The 20,429-nt window shown below is 44.1% G+C and overlaps 1 protein-coding gene across 8 annotated transcripts in view; it reads left to right on the top strand.

The window, feature by feature from the left end:
- osbpl8 (oxysterol binding protein-like 8) overlaps positions 1-19,914 on the top strand; it is a 74,843-nt gene extending 54,929 nt beyond the window's left edge. For 4 of the 8 annotated variants that reach the window (XM_034526106.1, XM_034526109.1, XM_034526105.1 and 1 more), the window contains 20 exons: positions 2,093-2,166; positions 3,370-3,450; positions 3,834-3,935; positions 4,137-4,340; positions 6,156-6,240; positions 6,875-7,040; positions 7,162-7,387; positions 7,801-7,985; positions 8,567-8,648; positions 9,105-9,203; positions 9,391-9,487; positions 9,597-9,695; positions 9,795-9,892; positions 11,116-11,205; positions 11,402-11,538; positions 11,729-11,914; positions 12,744-12,831; positions 14,859-14,961; positions 15,979-16,084; positions 16,172-19,914. In XM_034526106.1, coding sequence (XP_034381997.1) covers positions 2,093-2,166; positions 3,370-3,450; positions 3,834-3,935; positions 4,137-4,340; positions 6,156-6,240; positions 6,875-7,040; positions 7,162-7,387; positions 7,801-7,985; positions 8,567-8,648; positions 9,105-9,203; positions 9,391-9,487; positions 9,597-9,695; positions 9,795-9,892; positions 11,116-11,205; positions 11,402-11,538; positions 11,729-11,914; positions 12,744-12,831; positions 14,859-14,961; positions 15,979-16,084; positions 16,172-16,301 — 2,438 coding nt within the window. In that variant the 3' untranslated portion in view covers positions 16,302-19,914. Of the gene's footprint in view, positions 1-2,092; positions 2,167-3,369; positions 3,451-3,833; positions 3,936-4,136; positions 4,341-6,155; positions 6,241-6,874; positions 7,041-7,161; positions 7,388-7,800; positions 7,986-8,566; positions 8,649-9,104; positions 9,204-9,390; positions 9,488-9,596; positions 9,696-9,794; positions 9,893-11,115; positions 11,206-11,401; positions 11,539-11,728; positions 11,915-12,743; positions 12,898-14,858; positions 14,962-15,978; positions 16,085-16,171 lie in introns of all 8 variants that reach the window. The other 4 variants (XM_034526104.1, XM_034526103.1, XM_034526107.1 and 1 more) reach the window with 1 other exon arrangement.
- Positions 19,915-20,429: the final 515 nt, after the last annotated feature.

The raw sequence follows: 20,429 nt of genomic DNA, 5'->3' as shown, positions 1-20,429 counted from the left end.
GCCATACTTGTTTATTGACAAGCTGCATCGAGCTTGTCAATATATAATATGTATATAATATGTCATATTTCCAGCTCCTCCTGCTGCAATGAAATCATTCTGTTTGCAACAAGACAGTTGACAGTGCTCTTCTGTGTTCTTGTGGTGCCGTTTTAGTTTTACTGGGACGGGGAAGAGGCACCTTAAAGTGAATTCTGTTTCTATAAATACACTGTAGATACATATATGACAACTATATGGTTGGAGTGGGGTGGGGACAATATATATAGTGGATGACCTGCCCTTGAGTTGATTTCCAGCCGTCAAGTTGTCATGGAGATGCGCCTGTGTGGGCACAGATGGTCTAATGTATGATGTGTACTGAGTAGGTCGGATAAAACCAGCTAAATTAAAAGACTCCTACCTATTAAATAAAACCCTAGGAGGAAGGTTAATGTCCCTCCATAATGCACTGAACATCACATTATTTTTATTAAAAGTATCCAGACTTAGGAGTCAATTAAATGTTCACGATCCAATTTGTCTGCAGGACAACATAAACGTATGTAGGAAGAATACATCGAATAGAACTACAGACACAAAATATGTTTTTTTATTAAATCAAAACGGCTCGTCAAATATCTCATTTGGTAATCCAGCTCTGCGGTTCCTTCTCATGGCTGAATACACGGCCTCCAGCCTGTGGAGACGAAAGCTATCAAATATTTACAAGCTCTCTGTCACCTTGAGACCACTGGCAGCCCCCGCTGCCAGGAATCTGTTGCCGGGGTGAGACTAATTGGTTGGAAACCGGCTCATTAATAAGGATCGGAACAAGGTGGAGCTCAAGGTGGAGTTTGTTGTTGCGACGCACTATATCTATGGCAACTGCATCCGTAAGCGTTCCTTATTGCCCAGCTTGCTGCTCGGGGAGAACCGCAGCACACGTCACTGGAGCGGTCGGTCACCCAGTGTCTCCTTCGCTCTCCAGCCCACATTGTCCCAGCCAAACTATGGATTAAAACAGGGAATCTCCTTTCACCTGCCAGTGATCTAACTTTAGCTCCGTTCAGATTAAGGACTTGCAGCAGCTTGTTGTCATCCACGTTCTGTGGCTCGCCACGCGTTGCTTTGAAGGACGGCCTGCTCTCGTGACCGCGCCTGACATTATGTAAAAAGATCCCATTTGCACTCAAAGACCCGCTTTCAAAGACATTTGACATCCAATGGGCAGTCAAATCTGGTTTACATTAGCTTGCTTAGCTCACTTTAAATAAGAAAACAGACACATTGCAACTGTTTATCGCCGCCATTTGGCGAATGTCTTTCGGTACGGTTTGTGTTGTCATTAAATAGCCAACATTAAGGTTTACCTTCAACGTGCTCGACGGGCCCTCAGACAGCTCCACGAGACTGCAGCGCTACAGTGACTCACTAAGTGGCATTACATACGGGATGGGCCGCGGCTAGCTGGTTAGCATGCTCATTTCAGTAGTCACACGATACAGGCACGTCTTTTAAATCAACGTCAACCATGTGCCCTCTTCACATTCTGTTGATGATGCTTAACATGTTGGCCAGATCTTACACTGTGCACCTTTTTGAAAAGCTGAAGAGCATTAATTGTTCTTTTATTTGAATTTTCAAATAAGGATCATTTTCATGAGTAAATTAATCTACCAGTTATTTTATCTAAAAGTCAATTTGTATTTTGGTCTATTAAGTGGAAGACCTTTCAGAAGTTTAAATGGAAACATAAAACCTAGTTAATCTCAATATCTCAGATGTATAATAACGTCATAAAACACACACAAAATCAACAATGCTATGATCAATCTTCCATCAGCCTCGGCCCATCCTCAAGGGACCCCGTTTAGGAACCACCACGCCAGAGGACCAAAATACGACATAAACCGCCTTTTCATTAGGGTCCCTGAGATGATCCCATAATCAGTATAGATTCCTGACCACCAGACACGGGGCCATGGCCCCTTGGGCCCCGTTCATAGCACACCCATTAGTCGCCTCCTGGTTCGGGGTCCTGTAGGTTACCTGGAGAAGGATGGTGGACTGGGTTTTCATACTGTTGGGCTTTTTGTTTTCTTTGTTCCAGGTTTCGAGAGAGGGAAGGAGGACCTCTTGTCTCTGCCTTTGAAAGAGGACTCACATTCCATATCGAAGAGCAAGGTGAGGACACATCACCCCGCTGAGATAAAGTTCCATGACTGGTGGGTGGGAAGGACTGGGAATTACTGGGAATTACTGCACGTCTCCTCTCCTCTCTCCCAGCCTGGCCTCAGGCGTGAGATTGCCCATATCCCGATGACTCACGCATCATGTACACTGTTGCACATGAAATAATGATCAACCCCCTCAAATTCAAGCTCAGCCCTCCTTTCAAGTGAGCGCCGTGTGGAGGAGTCTTATCTCTCGAAGCCCACATCAAATGTGTTTGTCGGTGAGAAACGAGGGAGTCTGAGTCTCCGTCTGTCACACTGAGGAATCCTTTTTTTTAAATGTGCTCTGATTTTGTGAAGTATGATAAAGCAAGGCTTCCCAAAACCAAGACGTTTGTTTGGTTTTTCTTCCCACTCCGATTAATCTTTTGATTCTGCTGTCAAGAACAACCACCATCACAGCAAAGCTATAGAAAAGCCCAATTGAGCCATGGCCGTGTATCCATCAATCGTTTCAGCCAAAAACAACAACAACAAAACAAACTTGTGTGGGTTTCTCAGTAGGAACAGGATTTGAAAGAGAAGATTTTAGCTCTCATTATGATGCACCTTCAATCTTTGTCCAGCCCTGTCTATGGCCACTTAAGACCATAAGTAGCCCGGCATTAGGATTCCTACACCCCCCCCCCCGGTCTGTCTCTCCACTTTAAATCGCTCCAATTGGCTGGTGAGAGGAGCTGGCAGAGAGACACACCAGCGCTGGCATATATAGGCTCCATTCTGCTAACTGAGCTAAGTTTGGGCCACCAGGGAAACAAGGAGGCACGCGAGGGAAAACAATACGGTCACTTCGAGACGCTGTTTCACAACCAAGTCGCAGCTCATTGTTGTGAAGAAACACAACCGTAAAGCCCTCATGTATGCCCACTCTCTTCACTGTGTTATTTGTGGTAATACGTTCGTTAATGAGAAGGGAACGAGACTTTATTCAGAACAGTGCAGCAGTGAAACACGCCGGCACACATTTTGAAAGACAAGTCGTGGCAGGAAAGCTTTGGTTACAATCAGTGGACAGCTTTGCTAATAGTTGTTAATAGTTCCAGATAATTAGTTTGAGAAATAATACAGATATCGATGTCTTCAAGGATGAATCCGGTGGCATTTCTTGCAAATAAACCCCTCTCTCTCTTTTTCCCCCGCCCCCTGTGTTCAGTCTGAAACCAAGTTGTACAATGGCTCGGACAAAGATGTGTCGACATCCGGAGGAAAGCTCACCAAGAAGGAGTCCCTTAAGGTGAGTGAGATAAGAGTAGCTAAGAGGTCAGCTTAGAGTAAGTTATGTGTGTTCCTCCACTAAGGCAAACAGAATGAGTCTTAAAATACCCATATAAGCGTCAATATGCATAACGTACTTCTAGTAGATGGGTGTCATTTTCCTATTGTGCACCAATGTCGCCACAGTTATTACATTTAAAGGAGGGTATGAAATGCAAAGTTCACACTGCAGTCGGAAGGTACCAGCTGTTATTTAACAAGAACGCAGAGGAGTGTCATCACAGGGCCCGTTATTTGCTGCCACATATTGATTTGGTGAAAACGCAAATGTGGAATATTAACATTTACAGCTGTGTGAAGGTGATGTTCTCTGCATTGTGCTCCTCTCTGTGCTCCGTGTAGGTGCAGAAGAAAAACTACAGGGAAGAAAAGAAGAGGGCGACCAAGGAGCTGCTCAGCACCATCACTGACCCCTCTGTGATCGTCATGGCCGACTGGCTCAAGGTGGGAGCGCCCTCCACCCCACACTCAATATTCCCTGCTGCTGATGCAGCGATTGTACAATAGACTATAGTTATAATATAATCATACATTTAAAGGCATTTCTTGTTTGGCTAATCTGAATCCTCAAGTTCCTCATGTAGCGGAACGCAGAAGGGTGGTTTCGGTGAGGTAAGGCTCCTGACTTATCGCTGTTTGATCCAGATCCGTGGCACTCTGAAGAGCTGGACCAAGCTGTGGTGCGTGCTGAAGCCGGGCGTCCTGCTCATCTATAAAACCCACAAAAACGGCCAGTGGGTGGGAACGGTGCTGCTCAACGCCTGCGAGCTCATCGAGAGGCCCTCCAAGAAGGACGGCTTCTGCTTCAAGCTCTTCCACCCGCTGGAGCAGTCCATCTGGGCCGTCAAGGTCAGTACCAACCTGTTTTAAGAGGCAGGGTTCGCAGCCGGCAGGGACTCTGAGGAACTTGAGGAGCGATTTCCAGGCTGGGAAAATTGGGAGATGAGAAATTCTAGCAAAGACTAGACGTGTCAGCCGTTGAACAGAGAGAGAGGTACGCACGTGAATAGTGAAGGCAAAAAGGAAGCAAGTGGTGTGTGAATTTGGCTCACTGATAAAACGCCCTTTTGCACAGCAGCTGGACTCTCGAGATGTCAGAGGTTCACGCAAGAGTCGTGGCATCACGTATCATTTGTGTTTCGGTAAGCCAGTGACCAGACCAATCAGTGTCCTGACAGAAATGAGAAATGGGCGGGGTTTAGGTGAGTGTGTGACGACAGAAAAGGTTAGCGTAGCTGCTGCAATAGCATCAGTTCTATCAAAACTGCAGAGTGGTTTCTTTATTTAAAAGAACAAGCAATAAACTGCACTGAAGGTTTTTCACTGCTTCTGTAATGATTGACAGATGGTTCAACCAATTTTTTTGACAGCCTGCTCTTTTCTGAGCAGTTTCCAATGAAGTTTTCTCAGATGGTTCTGTGTAACAGCCGGTCCGGTAAAAGATGCCCTGACATTGAGGAGAATTTTCAAGGTTTCGTGTTGGTCATGCACCTGTACTCTTCACTTACATATCTTATCTTATCTTACTCTAGAATATCAGAAAGCAAGTTGAATATGTGTGAGGACGGCATTTAAAAGGAATGGTTTCACATTTTAGGAAATAATTACTGAGAGCTTGATGCAAAGTTCGAAACCATTTTCATGTCTGTCTGGTAAATATAAAGCTACTGTCTTAGCTTAGCACTGGTAACCAGGGGGAAACGGACAGAGCCAGGTAAGCTTTCCAGTCTGTATGCTACGCTAAGCTAACCAGCTGCTGGCTGTAGCTTCACATGTACCTTACAAACATGAGAGTGGCATCAATCTTCTTACCTAACTCTCAGCAAATCAGTGTATTATTGTACTATCCCTTTAAGTCTGACATATTACCTCATTTATCTTTACACTGCGATGGAACAAAGCCTCTGACCTTATCGTCCCATTACTAATTAATGATAGATTGATCAGGGGAAAGCGAGAGGAGCGGAATACTGAACAGGGTTTGTTACGCAGGATGAGTCTGAATGCAGCGATGAACAAAACAAAATGAACACAAACAGATCCAGGAGACAGGATCTTTCACTACAGGCGAAACCCTTTGTCTGCTGCAGTAAAACAAAGAAATAGTTAAACAGATGTGGATGTTAGCTGTATAATTAAGAGCTCATCTTTGCTTTAATTTGAGGACATACACAGACAATTATACATACTGCCAGCAATTTTAATATTTGGCGGCGCACATTTTCCATTTGTTCCTGTGTTCTCAGATGCGCTCGGCCGTGCACTCCAACTGTGATTTGGTATTCATCACTGGCCCCGCCTCGCCATTGTTTTGTGTCTGGTGCAGTGGGAAGGCTTGAATCACAATTGGCAATCTGTGTCTTTTAGATTGCGGCGCTCCTGCTTTCCACGTCGCCCCCCTTTACTTTTGAAATAAACACTTCATTCAATTAGCTCCTTGTCCCCCTCTCATTGCTCATTATTATAACGACACACCGGGGAGTCCACGTTTTCCTCTGTTTGCACACACGAGTGAAATAAATGATACGCACACTTCGCAGGTGAAACGAGGACTTCATAACTCAAGTGAAAAAGAGTCGGAGACTAATAATCAGGACGCTGACTCTCAACAACATCTACCTGAACTTAAACACTAAAGCTGATGTATTTCTTTCTCGCCGTCAGGGTCCTAAAGGAGAAGCAGTCGGCTCCATCACTCAGCCATTACCCAGCAGCCACCTCATCTTTCGTGCTACCTCGGAGTCTGATGGTAAGAGACAGGCTGCCGATCACACTGCAGCTATTTGTCTTTGAAACAACATTGACATTGAAACATTGAAAGATAAACATAAATCTATTGACTTTTGGTATCAAGTCAAATCAATATTAGTATTGGTTTTAAAACTAGGTTCATGTGCAGTATGTGTGTGTGGAAATCCTTGTTATTTTGAACCCAATTCATTACCTAAATATAGGCATGTCTTTAAAAAGAGCACTGGTACAATTCATTACACAGAATTCACTACACAGTGGGTGAATGGAGGACTGCCTGTGCCTCTGTCCATGGTGCTGAAACAGCCAGTCTCTCCTTGTCTGGGTCTCCGTCCGTGGTGCTGGAATAGTCCTACAGTTTCTAAAACCATTGCACAATATTTAGAATATAAGTTTCACTAAGTTGTATGCATTTATATATTAAAACCAAGACAAGCTTCTATTTCTGAATAAAAGTCAGCTATTTCTGGTTTTCATTGCAGTGATAATGTAATTTGCCTTCTGTAATGATGTTACTATTAAAATGCCAGGGGGGACTGTGGGTACAATTTTATTAAAAGAAAAAAATTCAAACCAATGTTTTTTGCTCCATATACAAAAGGAGGACACTGAACATATTATCCTTTTCCCAGGTCGATGCTGGATGGACGCCTTAGAGCTGGCCCTGAAGTGCTCCAGCCTGCTGAAGAGGACCATGATCCGCGAGGGCAAAGAGGACATGAGCACAGTAGCCACTGGCGGAGAGCACTCCATTAACTTCTACAGCCTCCTCAGAGCCCACAACATCCATGGTTTCCAGTGAGTGGGAAATAAAACCAAAGCTACACTATTCCCACTTTTATGGGCTGCCAGCTCACATTCAAATGTAGGAAATATTTGTGGTAAACATCCTGCCACCCGATCCGTCCCCTTCCTCCAGGTTCAACGACAGTGACCATTTGAAAGACCCGGACCTCTACTCGGACAAGTCGGACAGGGAGGGAGAACAGGACCACGAGGAGTCGGACCCAGAGGGCCTGGAGAAGAGTGAGGAGAGTGACAGCGACACGTCAGAGCGGCAGGACGACTCCTACATCGACCTGGACCCGAACGAACACCTGCGGGAAACCCCGTACCTGGAACAGTCCCACGAGGAGCTTGGAGAGGTCAGGGGGGAAGACAACGTTTTCACGCAGAGCTTTTAATAAGACACGTAGATCATGAGATTGCTGCATTTACACCACTTTCTCACAGGATTTCTTCCAGGCATTTTCATGAAGTTAAAACTTCAGCTAAGAGCTATTTTGTTGTCAAATTTGAGGAATTAGCATGTTCCTCTGACGGGGCTATGAGAAAAGCTGTATTTTCATTTACTATCTATCTAACATGGACAGGCTTTGATCTGCGTGGGTGACTGCAGTAGGCCGACATGAAGTTTGACAACTCAATAATTAAACACTTACCGAAGCTGAGGCAAAATGTTTGCGGTTGAGAGCTAATTAAAACCTCATTGTGCATAAACAGCCATGCAAGCATTTTAGGATCACCTCTGTACCCTCGTGTGCGTCTCCTTCCCCAGGCTGGCGAGGCGGCCCAGACCGAGACGGTATCGGAGGAGAATAAATCTCTGATCTGGACTCTGCTGAAGCAGGTGCGACCCGGCATGGATCTGTCGAAGGTGGTGCTGCCCACCTTCATCCTGGAGCAGAGGTCCTTTCTGGACAAACTGTCTGACTACTACTACCACGCAGACTTCCTGTCAGAGTAAGCTCCACGCTCTGTTTTTTAAGTCTTATCAAACCAATAGAAACAATATCTTTTTACAAATGAATATCTGTGCAGAAATATCTCAAACCCTTCCTTTAACAGACAGTGCATCCTTAACTGAGGTTATTGTTTGCCTCTTGCAGTATAACAAGAACTGAAGTGTAGACAGATTATAACAAGCACTTTCAGCTAAATATCGAAATAAATACACATAAATCAAATGATTCTTTTTGATGTGGTCCTTTTTCTTCTGTAGCAATTAAATATTTTTTTTACTTTTCCCCATATGTACTCAGTTGTATTTACCATAAGAATACATATATTCCATTAATCTAGCAGGGATTCTTTGGGGGTTATAATGGTCAATATCAATAGTTGAAGTTGAGCGACTGATTACTCATATGGACACTTTCATTGTGTCTTGTGTATTCCGGGTGTCTTCATGCCTTGTGAAGAGGTTCAGTAGAGAAACACTGGGGGGGTGATGGAGAGATTATTGCATCAGCATGTATACATTTCAGAGAACCGCACGGACTTCTGGAGGAGCATCCGTCTAAACTCTTTGTTTTCATTCTCAGGGCGGCGATCGAAGAGAACGCTTACGACCGGATGAAGAAGGTGGTGAAGTGGTACATCTCTGGGTTTTACAAAAAGCCAAAGGTCAGGGGAATAAACACACACATCCTCCTTCATGAGAATGAGCTTCAAAGAGTATTATGGAGGCCATTTTCCACCAAGCTTAAACTTAGCCTTGTGATGAAAATAAAAAAGTTTGTATCAAAAAGTCAGTATATCAAAATACTGAGAAACTTACTCTGAAAAATAACGCCTTAACATCTCAAAATAATCATTACGTCATTATTTTTGACATTCCAAGTCATTATTGTGTGTGTCAAAATAATGACTTAGAATGTCATAATAATAAGAAACCTTGAAAGTTGCTTTTTATTTTGAGACATTTTGAAAGACAAAGTGGTCATTTTGAGAAAGTCCTGAATTATAATGATCTTTTTCTCTTCATCACGTTGGTGGAAATGGGCTTCCATGAAGTGCTTTCTTCTGTATACACAATTAATTGTACTAAACTCATATGACATGTTGGTTATTAATCCTCAGGGGTTGAAGAAGCCTTATAACCCCATAATCGGAGAGACATATCGCTGCATGTGGCTCCACCAGAAGACCAACAGCAAGACCTTCTACATAGGAGAACAGGTAACTACTGTGCTAACAACTAGCTCTGTGATTGGTCTGGAGCTCATTCCCACTGTATCAGATAACTCTTATAGTACAAAGCAAATAGACTACATTGACGATCTGTGATGACATAAATCAAACAAGTTACCTTGTGTGTTAATATAATTAGCATTCAGTCCCATAACATCTGTGTGTCTTTCTTCAGGTATCCCATCATCCTCCTGTGTCAGCCTTCTATGTCAGCAACAGGAAGGATGGCTTCTGCCTCAGTGGCAGCATCCTCGCCAAGTCCAAGTTCTATGGTACACTTTACCTGCAGGCACCCTAAATACATACAATATTTATTCCGCTGCTTTATTTTGTCTGCGCTGTGCCAACCTGTCAACTGACTGCCGTTCCTCCGCATTACAGGAAACTCCCTGTCGGCCATATTGGACGGGGAGGCTCGGCTGACCTTTCTCAATAGAGGAGAGGACTACGTGATGAACATGCCCTACGCTCACTGTAAAGGTGAGTGCACGTGTTGCATTGCTCCCCTTTCTGAGCATGTGTCCGAGTTCCCCCGTTACCAGTGCTGACTCCTGCTGGTGCTTTGTTTTCATCTGGTAGGCATCCTGTATGGCACCATGACCCTGGAGCTGGGGGGTCAGGTCACCATCGCGTGTGAGAAAACGGGCTACAGTGCTCAGCTTGAGTTCAAACTAAAGGTATGGCTGTGATACTTAGTTCAGAGGAGTAGATCCTGTCAGTACTGTGTTGGTAGATTGGAACATTTAGAGCTGTTTACAGCTAGTACACGTCTTAAAGGGAGAATGTGGCTGTTTTGTGGGGTTGTATAAGGTACTTAGAGAGTCAGGAGCTTGGAGCAGCAGCACAGGGGGCAAAGCAGTGTGGACATATTTTAGAAAAGAACACTGAAAGTGATATTGATATGTTTTGTACGTATCTAAAATACGTCCATCGCTTTGCTCCCGTCAGTTTCTCTAAACTCCATCTACCTGTGATACCCTGACTATGGAGAAGTACCTCATCCAACCACACTTCTAAACACCCAAACTGTCCCCTTAAGAGGGAACTCCCCAAAGCCTTTGTAGCTGCAGTACCTCTAGGAGTGTTTAAAACAAGAACAAAAAACAGTTTCTCACATAACTTTTCTGAATGTCTTACCCCACCTCGCCATCGCCAACTCCGCCATGCCACTCCTCCTCCACCCCCTGAAAAACGCCCCCTCCTCCATACCGCCTTTAACACCATCGACTACATTATGCCATCACAAACTAGCGACAGGTACATGTCAGAGGAAGATAACAGGGAATGAATGCATCTCTTTGGTCAAGCGCAGATGATGATAGACGTCTCTCTGTTGCACTGCGGTTACAGTGTAAACTTGAGTTCATGTAGATTAGTGGAGAAGATTGAGTAGTGTTAAAGGCAGTGTCAGTCGACGTACTTTCATTAGTAAGTTATATTACAAGTTAATGGTGGTTGCTTGCTTAATTTCATTTTTGTTTGTTAAATTGGGCATATATTGGATAAAAAAAATAGTTTTTAAATCTGGAACTGAAGCCTGCTCTCATGCCTTGTTTTGCTCCATCAGCCACATTTATTTTTTATTAGAATGAGAAAGCATCCGGTTTCAAATTTTCGACAGACACGTACATTTAGATCAAATGACAAACCTACAGTATTTATTTTCTCCACAGTAACTGCAGCGAGTAAACTATGTGTGTGCGTGTATCCCCCTCTTTAAACCCCCATGTCCCTTACCTCCTACACCTCCTTGTGTTTCTCTTGCTCTCCCGTCGCTCTCCTTTTCCTGCTCTTTTCTTTAATGTCCATTTGCCCGACCGATCCTCTCCTCCTCTTTATTTGCTCTCCCTATTCTCGTCCCCCCTCCCTGCTGCTCCCTTCTCTCCTCTCTCTCCTCCAGCCGTTCCTGGGCAGCAGTGACAGCGTCAATCAGGTCTGTGGAAAGATCAAGCTGGGGAAGGAGGTGTTGGCGACGCTTGAAGGACACTGGGTGAGATACGTACTTGGCTGACGGCTGCTTGTTGTATAATAAAACCCGATGTACATAGAACATGCACCGTGCAGGGCTCGAGCACGCCTCGGTCCCGAGTTCCATGCCGACCCCTTTTGTGATCTACGGCCTTTGCTGCAGTTGTTGCGCCGCCTTTAGGCAAAGTAAAGAGAGCTTTTTGACTTCCCCTTCACAGGACAGCGAGATCTTCATCAACGACAAGAAGACGGGGACGGTGGACACCTTCTGGAACCCGACGACAGAGCTGAGGCAGAGTCGCCTGACGCGCTGCACCGTCCCACCAGAGGAGCAGGGAGACTCTGAATCCGAAAGGTGGACTTTGACTTCATCCTTAAACATGACAGACTACTTTTTATGTACCATTGGCTTTCAATGTAGTTTCTCTGGCCACATTCCCATGTCCCCCTTTGTCATCTTGACGCGTTCTCTTTAAAACGCTGCTTGTGCAGTTCCTCCCTCAGAGCAGATGGACTTCATGGCTCTGTTTGCTCTCGATCACCAGGCTGTGGCAGCACGTGACGCGGGCCATCTACAACAAGGACCAGACCGAGGCCACCAACGAGAAGTTCATCCTGGAGGAGGTTCAGCGGAAGTCCGCCCGGGAACGGAAAGCCAAGTGCGAGGAGTGGAACCCCGCCCTGTTCGAGCAGGACCCCGTCACCGGAGAGTGGCATTACAGATACGCAGAGTGAGTGGCTCCCTCGGCTGCCTGTGAGCTCACAGGGTTTGGAACCAGGCTCCAAGTGTAGTGACGGGAAATAGAAAAGTGACGGTTCATACCGTATCTACTGCCTTTACCTCAGCGCTGCAGCATACTATGTATAAATGCATTTGGAGGTGCTGAACAGCAACAAAGTACAACCGAACTAATAGTAGATTTACATAAACAATCAAAATGACTTGCATTTAAATAAATAATTGGGACCAAGGTAGGAGAATGGGTCATTCTCTGGTATGAAAATACACTTGTGAGTGCGCTCTAGTGGACAAACCACGTAATGGCGACAATGTTTGTTTTTTACCACTAATTACCACAAACATTTATTTGGCATGAATGGACAGCAATGACTTATTATTTCATACAATTGGAGTGTCAAGCTAACACTATTATCAGTCTACCTAATCACTGGTGCAGGCTTCACTTACAAGTAATTAAATAAATAAAAAACATTCAGCAAAATGACAAAAGCCTAAAGCTGATGTTAAATGTTTTAGCTTTTTTTTAGCTGTTTAATAATAAAATGAATAATACCCAACTCACTAAACATATAATATAAATCCTGCAGTATTTATTTGGAGATTCTTTTTGCGTTTTAATGATTTTAAAGAAAACAACATTGTGCTTGTGATCAATATATTCTGTAATCGGCTTCTGATACATTGGGGCAGAACAGTATTTGGTTGTGTTTTTTGACCGTCTACTTCTTCCCTCCTTTCCATTCTGCACCCGTCTCACCGTTTCCTCCTCCTCTGTGTCTCCTGATCTCGCCCTCTGCGTCCCTCGACCCTCACCCCAGCACGAGGCCATGGGATCCGCTCAACGACTTGATCCAGTTCGAGAAAGACGGCTGTATCCAGACCAAGGTCCGACACCGCACCCCTATGGTACGTTCTGGCAGTCTTATTAGTCTGAGTAACCAGGGGCCGCGGAGGGACAATTGCAAGTGCCAGGTAGGTCGTCCCGATCGAAAACCGACATTTCAACAAAAAAAAAAAAAAAAACGATTCAAATTAAAAAGCAGCTCGCCGCCTCAGCCACCTCCCACGCAGCACCTGGTGCACCGTCTTCATTGTCGCTTCTTCTCTTTTGTGTCGCCATCGCTGTGCCGCCATCGCCGCCGCTGCTTCTGTCTCTTTCTCTTTCTCTTTGTCCTTGTCTTTTCTTTTCCTCCCACCCGGCACCAGCTGTTCTCTCTGTATGGGAGGGAAGGGTTATGTCAAAGTGCACACTGAAGTACGTGGACGAGCAGGCGTGAACGATAATTCAGGTTTCTGAGAAAGTAAAACTGCAGTGAGTATAATAACTTCTACACAATAGGCACTATTAAAGCATTTTTTGTAAGGATGCTCAGTTTAATATCATATATTGAAACCATCTTTATTGATGTCAGTCAGGTAATGATTGGCAGCATCTATAGCTGCGAATCCAATCTCCAATGTGAAATTAGCGTCATACGTAGTTTTGTCTCCCACTCTTATACATTTTTCTCCCATACAAAGTCTAAACGAGAGAACGTCGATCACATCGACAGACCGACGCCTGGCCGTTTCAGGGTGTTCGCCACGCGCTCCCCATCCTCCACCCGTCCTCGTCCTCTTGTCCGTTTTCCACGTTGTGTTCGCTCGCCGAGTGTCGACTTCTACCGAGCCGCTCCTCGTTCATGTCGGGTTGAGGAGGCTGAAGGCAGTCCGTGTGGAACAGTTTGTTCCTGCCAAGGGCCGAGCTTTGGTTCACTTTTGCTCTTTGGTGGAGCTTTTTGAAGAGGCAAGTGAGACAAAAACAAGGTCAGGTGATCCATTTTCTAAGTCTGATCTAACTAGTTTTCTCTCCTGTGTTTACGACTAAAGATCACTGAGTCTTTTACAGGATGTTTGTTGTTGTTGTACTCATCTCTGCCACAAGAGGCTGAAGTGCACCACGACCCCATGGTCTAAATTCATTGTAATTGATGTCACTTCATAACACACATGTTGTGCCCCTTGAGTTGAGAGCGCATGGAGACATTTAAACTAACCTAGAAACCAATGTAACTTTTAGTCCAAGTTAAGGAATAGTGTTGCGTTTCAGCCTCTTGTGGCCAAAATGTATATTGCATTAACACCCTTTTATCCTCTTGAAATGTTTTTTTTTTTATGCAGCCAAAACCTTTTCCCACATGTTCATCATACAAGCAGAAGTCTAGATCAGCCTTAAAACAGATGGATCACCATCATTATTTGTTTTCTCTCACTTGCCTCTCGGAGCTTCCGTAACTACCAGTGAAATGATTGGAAAAATATTTCGAGCTAAATAAAAAATGAATAAAACGTAAAACTTTTTTTTTTTTATTATTATAAATTCTTGGCGCACTTTTGACCTTCTGGTTATTGTCTCGCAAAATACTAAATGTGTTTGCGCTGCCAACCTTTAATCCACCTTTAATCCTGTTTTGCTTGATAAAGACTCATCACATCAAACGCAGCATCAAGAATAAAAACTGTAATCTGAGTTTAATCCCGTTGAACTGAATTATTTGAATGTGCCAGCTCTTGGCAGGATTGGTTCATTTCGAACGTTTGTTGTGTGTCATTGTCGACTGTTTTAAACGGATGCGACTGACTTGTGTACCTGCATGCCTTGCATTGACACGCCAACACCAACTAGCATGTTAAGGGAGTGTGTGTGTGTGGGGGGGGGGGCTCTTGCATCATCACACTATTTTGTTTTATTGATAGGGAAACAATTGTGTTTATCTTGTGTTCTTGAGTCTTTGTGCTTGTGCAGATGCTAAGTTGTGTTTGCATGTGCTCTCATTTGGTTGTAGCCTGTTGTGTGTGTGTGGCCTGTTTGTTTGACCTGTTTCTCCTTGTGTGTGTGTGTGTGTGTGTGTGTGTGTGTGTGTGTGTGTGTGTGTGTGTGTGTTTGTGTGTAGGTGACGGTGCCAAAGAGGAAACACAAGAGCGACAAGCCCAAGAGCCCAGAGAGTGGCTGCTCTTCACCCGAACCCGACCGGCAAGACTCGTCCGGCAGCGAACGTGAGTCACACTCGTTTAACCACACGCACACACACATATACACACACACACACTCTCGCGCACGCACACGCACACACAAGCTAATGTGAGTCTAACTTTAGCATACATTGTTTTGGTAACAATATAAACATTTGGTCCCACTGACCGACGGCATATTATCTCAATAATGACACAACAGCCATAGAGGCGGGTACAATTCACATGAATATTGCTGTTGAAATACTGGTCACATGTTGCCTGGACAGCGATAAAGCCTTCACTTTCTAACCAATCTGCAGAAGGCCATATGACTGCTAGTAATAGGCTGAGACTGAGTAAGTAAACAGCACATTCTGGTGGTGTTAGGGTTCTTTGTGGAGGTGATGGTGTAGGAACTTGCTTATAGTGTCAATACCCAAGATTAGAAAAAAGAAAAGCACCACTAAAAAATGTTATTACAAAGGTCCTGAATATTTGTTGGTTCTTGCCGTTGACAGTATAATGAGTTGTGTGTTTATTTATTGTTTGTATGTAGTTTGCAGGCTAGTATATACATTATGCATAAATAAACTACAAGTGAGACCGGTGTGACTGTGGATTGTGTATTTGCGGGATTTTCAGCAATGAAAACATGAATGAATGTCGTCACACTGAAGCTTCCTCATTGGCACGTCTGGAGCTCATTAACTTTAGTGTCAACTTCATTCTATTATTTATTAAACAGTTTTTAATCGCTCGTCCATTTCATCAATGTTCTGCTGCTTATCTCGGTCCAGTCCACTATATTGATTCATGATAATATTAGGTATTATTATAGAGCTGGGATGTAAATGTAAATGTCAATTCATTAGTCTACTTAATCGATAGTTGCAGGCCTTATTTTCCGCACTGGTTTTCCAGGATTCTTTAACCTGGACGACCCCAAAACATGTTCCATTAAATTGTATGTGGTGTCCAACAGTTCTTTCAAAAAGCCTTTAAACTGCATTTGGTGAGCTGAATAAATGCAGACGCCATGTTGATCACACTTTGTTTCAGGACACAAAAGCAAGCATAACAGCCGGCTGAGGAAAAAAGGAGCCGACCTCAGTGAACTTCAAAGTGCCATTGAATCCATAAAGCAGACGCAGGAGGACATTAACAGGTGAGAAGGGCACCCCTCACCCTGTAGAGCGGGATATGAAGACTAGCGTCTAGACATAACCCCCCCCCCCCCCCCTTGTGTTCACAGGAACATCAGCGTGCTGCGGAGTCGTGCGGCCGGCCGGGTGGAGGGCAGTTCCTTCCTCCAGCAGCGCGACTACGTCATCATCGTTTTCCTCATCCTCCTCCAGGTCCTGATCAACTATGTCTTCAAGTAGCAGCCATACATACCCACAAGGAGAGAGAGTGATGCCCACACACACACACACACACACACACACACACACACACTCAATGAACATTACAGCCGTCACGACTTAAGAGACGGGAACTTGGAGCTCTCACAATAAGTGACTCTCTTCTTCTGTCTTTATTCAACTACACACGTCCAGAAAAGTGGAGACTCCCACACAAAAAGAGACTTTTTGTTTTACGACGTGTTTGTTTTAACCAGTCCATTCCAAAACTCTGGGGAGATCCGCAAATTTCAAAAGGGGAGGAGCGATGAGGAGAAGTTGTTGGAGGGGAGATTTAGTCTCAACTGCCGCTCTGGAGTTCATTCATTTGCCTTGACGTAAGAGGCAAAGACAGCAGCCATATTTCTTTCCTTTTTTTTTTTTTAGCTGTTTGTTTTTGTTTTTTTCCGATGGAGTGAAACTACTTCGTGGTTCACATTTCACCTCAAACAACAGGGAACCTTTTAACATGGAGACGAGTACCATAGCTCATATGGTAACACCGATTTTACAGAAGTACACCTTTTTAATTTTAATGTATTTTTTTTTTTTTAATGGTTCTGTTTCTTTTCTTGGTGTGTGCTTTGTGAATAGGGGTCTGCTTGGAAGAAAAAGCGGCGATAAGGGAGAGTAAAACACAGTGGTCCAATCTATGTGACTTTTATTTTTTTATTATCAGACACTTTGATATGAGCCGGGGTGTCGTGGAAACGGACGAGGAAGACAAATGACACCAGTGACATTGTCGAAAAGGTACAGAAGCTATCATTTCTGCTGTATAATAAATCTTCACCTTTTGCGTACTAAATCAATGTTGACAAAAAGAAGTGGGCCTCATTGTAGACTGTAGGTAGCATGTACAGCTCGAGGAGCGGTGAGGACGTCAGCCCCGTGTACAGTATTCTTGTCTTAAGGCACAAATGCACTGGAAATGTCACATTTGTGTTATTTATGGAGTTTTCAGTCACCTTCGTGATAAATAGACATGAAAATACTTCGACATCTCTGCCCTGACGAGGTTTGTATCATCAACCAAATGTTTCTTCTTTGTGATTTTTCATGGGTTTCAGTGAACACTGCCCTAGATTCAGGTAAAGGGAGTCGAAAGGTTTTAATCAAAGTCAGCCAGGCCAAGTGAGGGAGTGAACTCGGCCCTCTTGGACCACACGACAAGTTAAAGGAATAGAATAAGAAACGCACTTTCTTGCTGAGGGTTGGATGAGAAGATCGATACCACTCGTGTGTGTGTACGATCAATACAACCAGCAGCGGGTTAGCTTAGCTTAGCATAAGGACTGGAAACGAAGATAACAAAACATTTGGCATGTTGTTGGTGTTAAAGTATAAAGACAAGATTTGGTTTTATAGGGGGTTACGTACAATTTAACCAAAATGTGTCGTTTTTACACTATGGATTTTGTACAGATTAAATAAATACAAGATGTTAATTGGAGAGCTTTGAGGAAGTACCAGTGGGCTGATTGTGTGACCTCTGATTAGAGTCTTTATGCTAAGCTAAGCAGCTGCTCTCCTTACCGTCATCATTCCCACTACAGACGGAGTGGTGGCAATTTTCTCATCTAACTTCACTATTCCTTCAAAATGAGTTTAAGTTTCAGGGTGAAGTTGTTGCTACCATAGAGACAAAAGACGAGCTGATCTAAAGCTCGATATGAAAACAGAGCCCTGACCCTTTTCGAACGTTCCCCTCAGCTGCCGGCTGCAGCGGAGTGAAACATCATCATCGCTTTCAGTGCTTTTGCGCCTCAGAAGTTAACCAGGAGAACTAGTATAGACACTTTAGTAAGTAGGGTGGGAGGAGGAGATAGACTTTTTTTAACTACTATTATCACCACAGTAAACCATTCCAAATGTACGCAAGTACCAGCCAAACTCTGTGCGTAGAATAGGAGTCGACCCCGTTCACTGTGTAAATACCCAGCGGGACGGCTCGGTCCAACACCACGGTTCACAGTACACACACTCCCGCGCTACCGTGCACAAGCCAGTCTTTTTCCACCTCGTGTGTCTTTCTGTCCACTGCTCTGTAGATACACATGGACATTGGCCAAAAGAAATGAATTAGTGGGGTACACGATTAGATTCCCATCGCAAATTGACCCAAAATGGCCTCAAGACGTTGCTGTTCTTCGTCACATCGTTGCAAGAAATAAAGACGTTTTTTTTTTTTGTGGAAACATTTGTGTGAGAGTACGATGTGGTTCTAATCTGTTGCCTTCCTCTTTAGGTAACGACATTTAGCCATTTTAAAGACTAATAATGGCGGACATAATACCCTGAAAGTGCACAGGCTTGCTACGACTCAAGAGGACTCTAATAATAAGTCGCGGCTGTGTTTAGCTGAAGGCAGCATATTAGAAGGAGGTCTGTCAGGACTTTCCACCAAAGATACAAAGTCAGTGACCGCTAATTGAGGCCGTTCCAAAAGATCCCAAGCACCCGGTGGCCCGTATCTGGACGTTGGTTTTGTATATCTCTTCGCCTGTCATGACGTTAGCCTTGTCGACGTTTACATATCCGATTGCCTCCGCCGTCAGCAGACTGTTGAGCGATGACAACTTTGTAATGCTAACACAGGTATAAAGAAAGACTGGTAGCGACGTTGGGAGCCAACTGTACCACCCCCCCCCCCCCCCCCACCCCTCCACCCCCGTAAGTTACCCGGCTGGCCCGTGTGTATCTGTACGTGTATTTTTGTGTATCCTCATTGCCTCGATCGCTCATCTTAAATGGAGAATCCAGATATTAGAATGTGGAGAAATAAGTATATACCAGTGCCTTCTAGAGTGGGACTGGGGAGGGGGTAGATAGGGGGTCTATTGGAGGTGGTAGGAGGTCAGCAGGGGGGTGGTGTGGGGAGGTGAACTAATAATAATGGCAATAATCTGGAATAATAGCATATGTGGGGGGGGGGGACTCTGACTTGGGACCATGGCGGCGGCTGTCGTCACTGTAGGGTTTGTGACCAGGCGCGCCATACGAAGCCTTAGAAAGGAGTCTGACTCACCACCCCTCCCCCCCAGCTCCTGCCCCCCCCCCCTCCCCGAAGCATCGCCATAGTAAATCACCTGTAGGTTTTCCGGATGCTGATTCCTGCCACGGGAGAGAGGGAGGGAGGGAGGGAGGGAGAGAGACCACTCCCCTACGTTGGCATCGTCGTCCCTCTCTCGCTCTCTCACATACCAAAATTCAGAGGGAAATAAACATCTCTGTTGTTGTTGTCGTTGTCGTTGTTGTCTCTGTAAAATAATACCTTTTATTTATTCCTCTTTTGTATGTGGGTCTATGTTCTTTTGTTTCTGCTTGTAGCATTAGTTAAATGCTGATTTTATAATTGCACACAGTTGGTTTTATCCCACCACGTGTTGACGTCACACACAAGCAACTGTCCTCAACTTGTGCACACTGTCAATGTCAACTCCCCCTCTCACACACACACACACACACACACACACACACACCTACCTTTGTTCCAATCTGAGTATGTGAATATATTTACTGTATCTCCATGGCAACTATAACTTCCTGTAAGTTTATGGTCACATGTAACATAACACAGAATAAAAACAAATGATATCTCGGGGTCGTCTGTCTCTTCTGTACCTATAGCAACTGTATTATTCATTATGTATTTATAGTTGTCTGAGGGATATTGACTCATTACTGTTCAGATCATCTGTTACAACATCGTCAGTCTGGACCTAAACATGAACAAGGTATCATGTAAATGACTGAACACTTGTCTAAAACATATGGAAATATGTCACTAATTTAGGCCAAGATAATACAATCTAAATAACATCAGAACAAGCAAAAGGTGGAAAATAAATGAATATAAATAAGGCATCTAGATGGGGTGGTTAAGGTTAGGCTATTGCAGTATTTAATTGAGTGTCCTCACAAAGAGATGTACTTGGATGTGTGTCTGAGAGGGAGAGAGAGAAATGGTTCAAATACAATTGACGGGATTTTATTGATTTATGATCAATATTCTAAAGTGTCTTTGAGTACATTAAAAAGCGCTATATAAATTAAATGGATTATTATTATTATATTTGAAATATGTTTTGAAGGTCTTACTTGGTTTCC

Source organism: Cyclopterus lumpus, chromosome 23 (assembly GCF_009769545.1).
Source record: "Cyclopterus lumpus isolate fCycLum1 chromosome 23, fCycLum1.pri, whole genome shotgun sequence".
In the NCBI taxonomy this organism is placed as follows: domain Eukaryota; kingdom Metazoa; phylum Chordata; class Actinopteri; order Perciformes; family Cyclopteridae; genus Cyclopterus; species Cyclopterus lumpus.
Note: the sequence above shows the minus strand (reverse complement) of the source record. Positions and strands in the feature narration are given on the sequence as shown.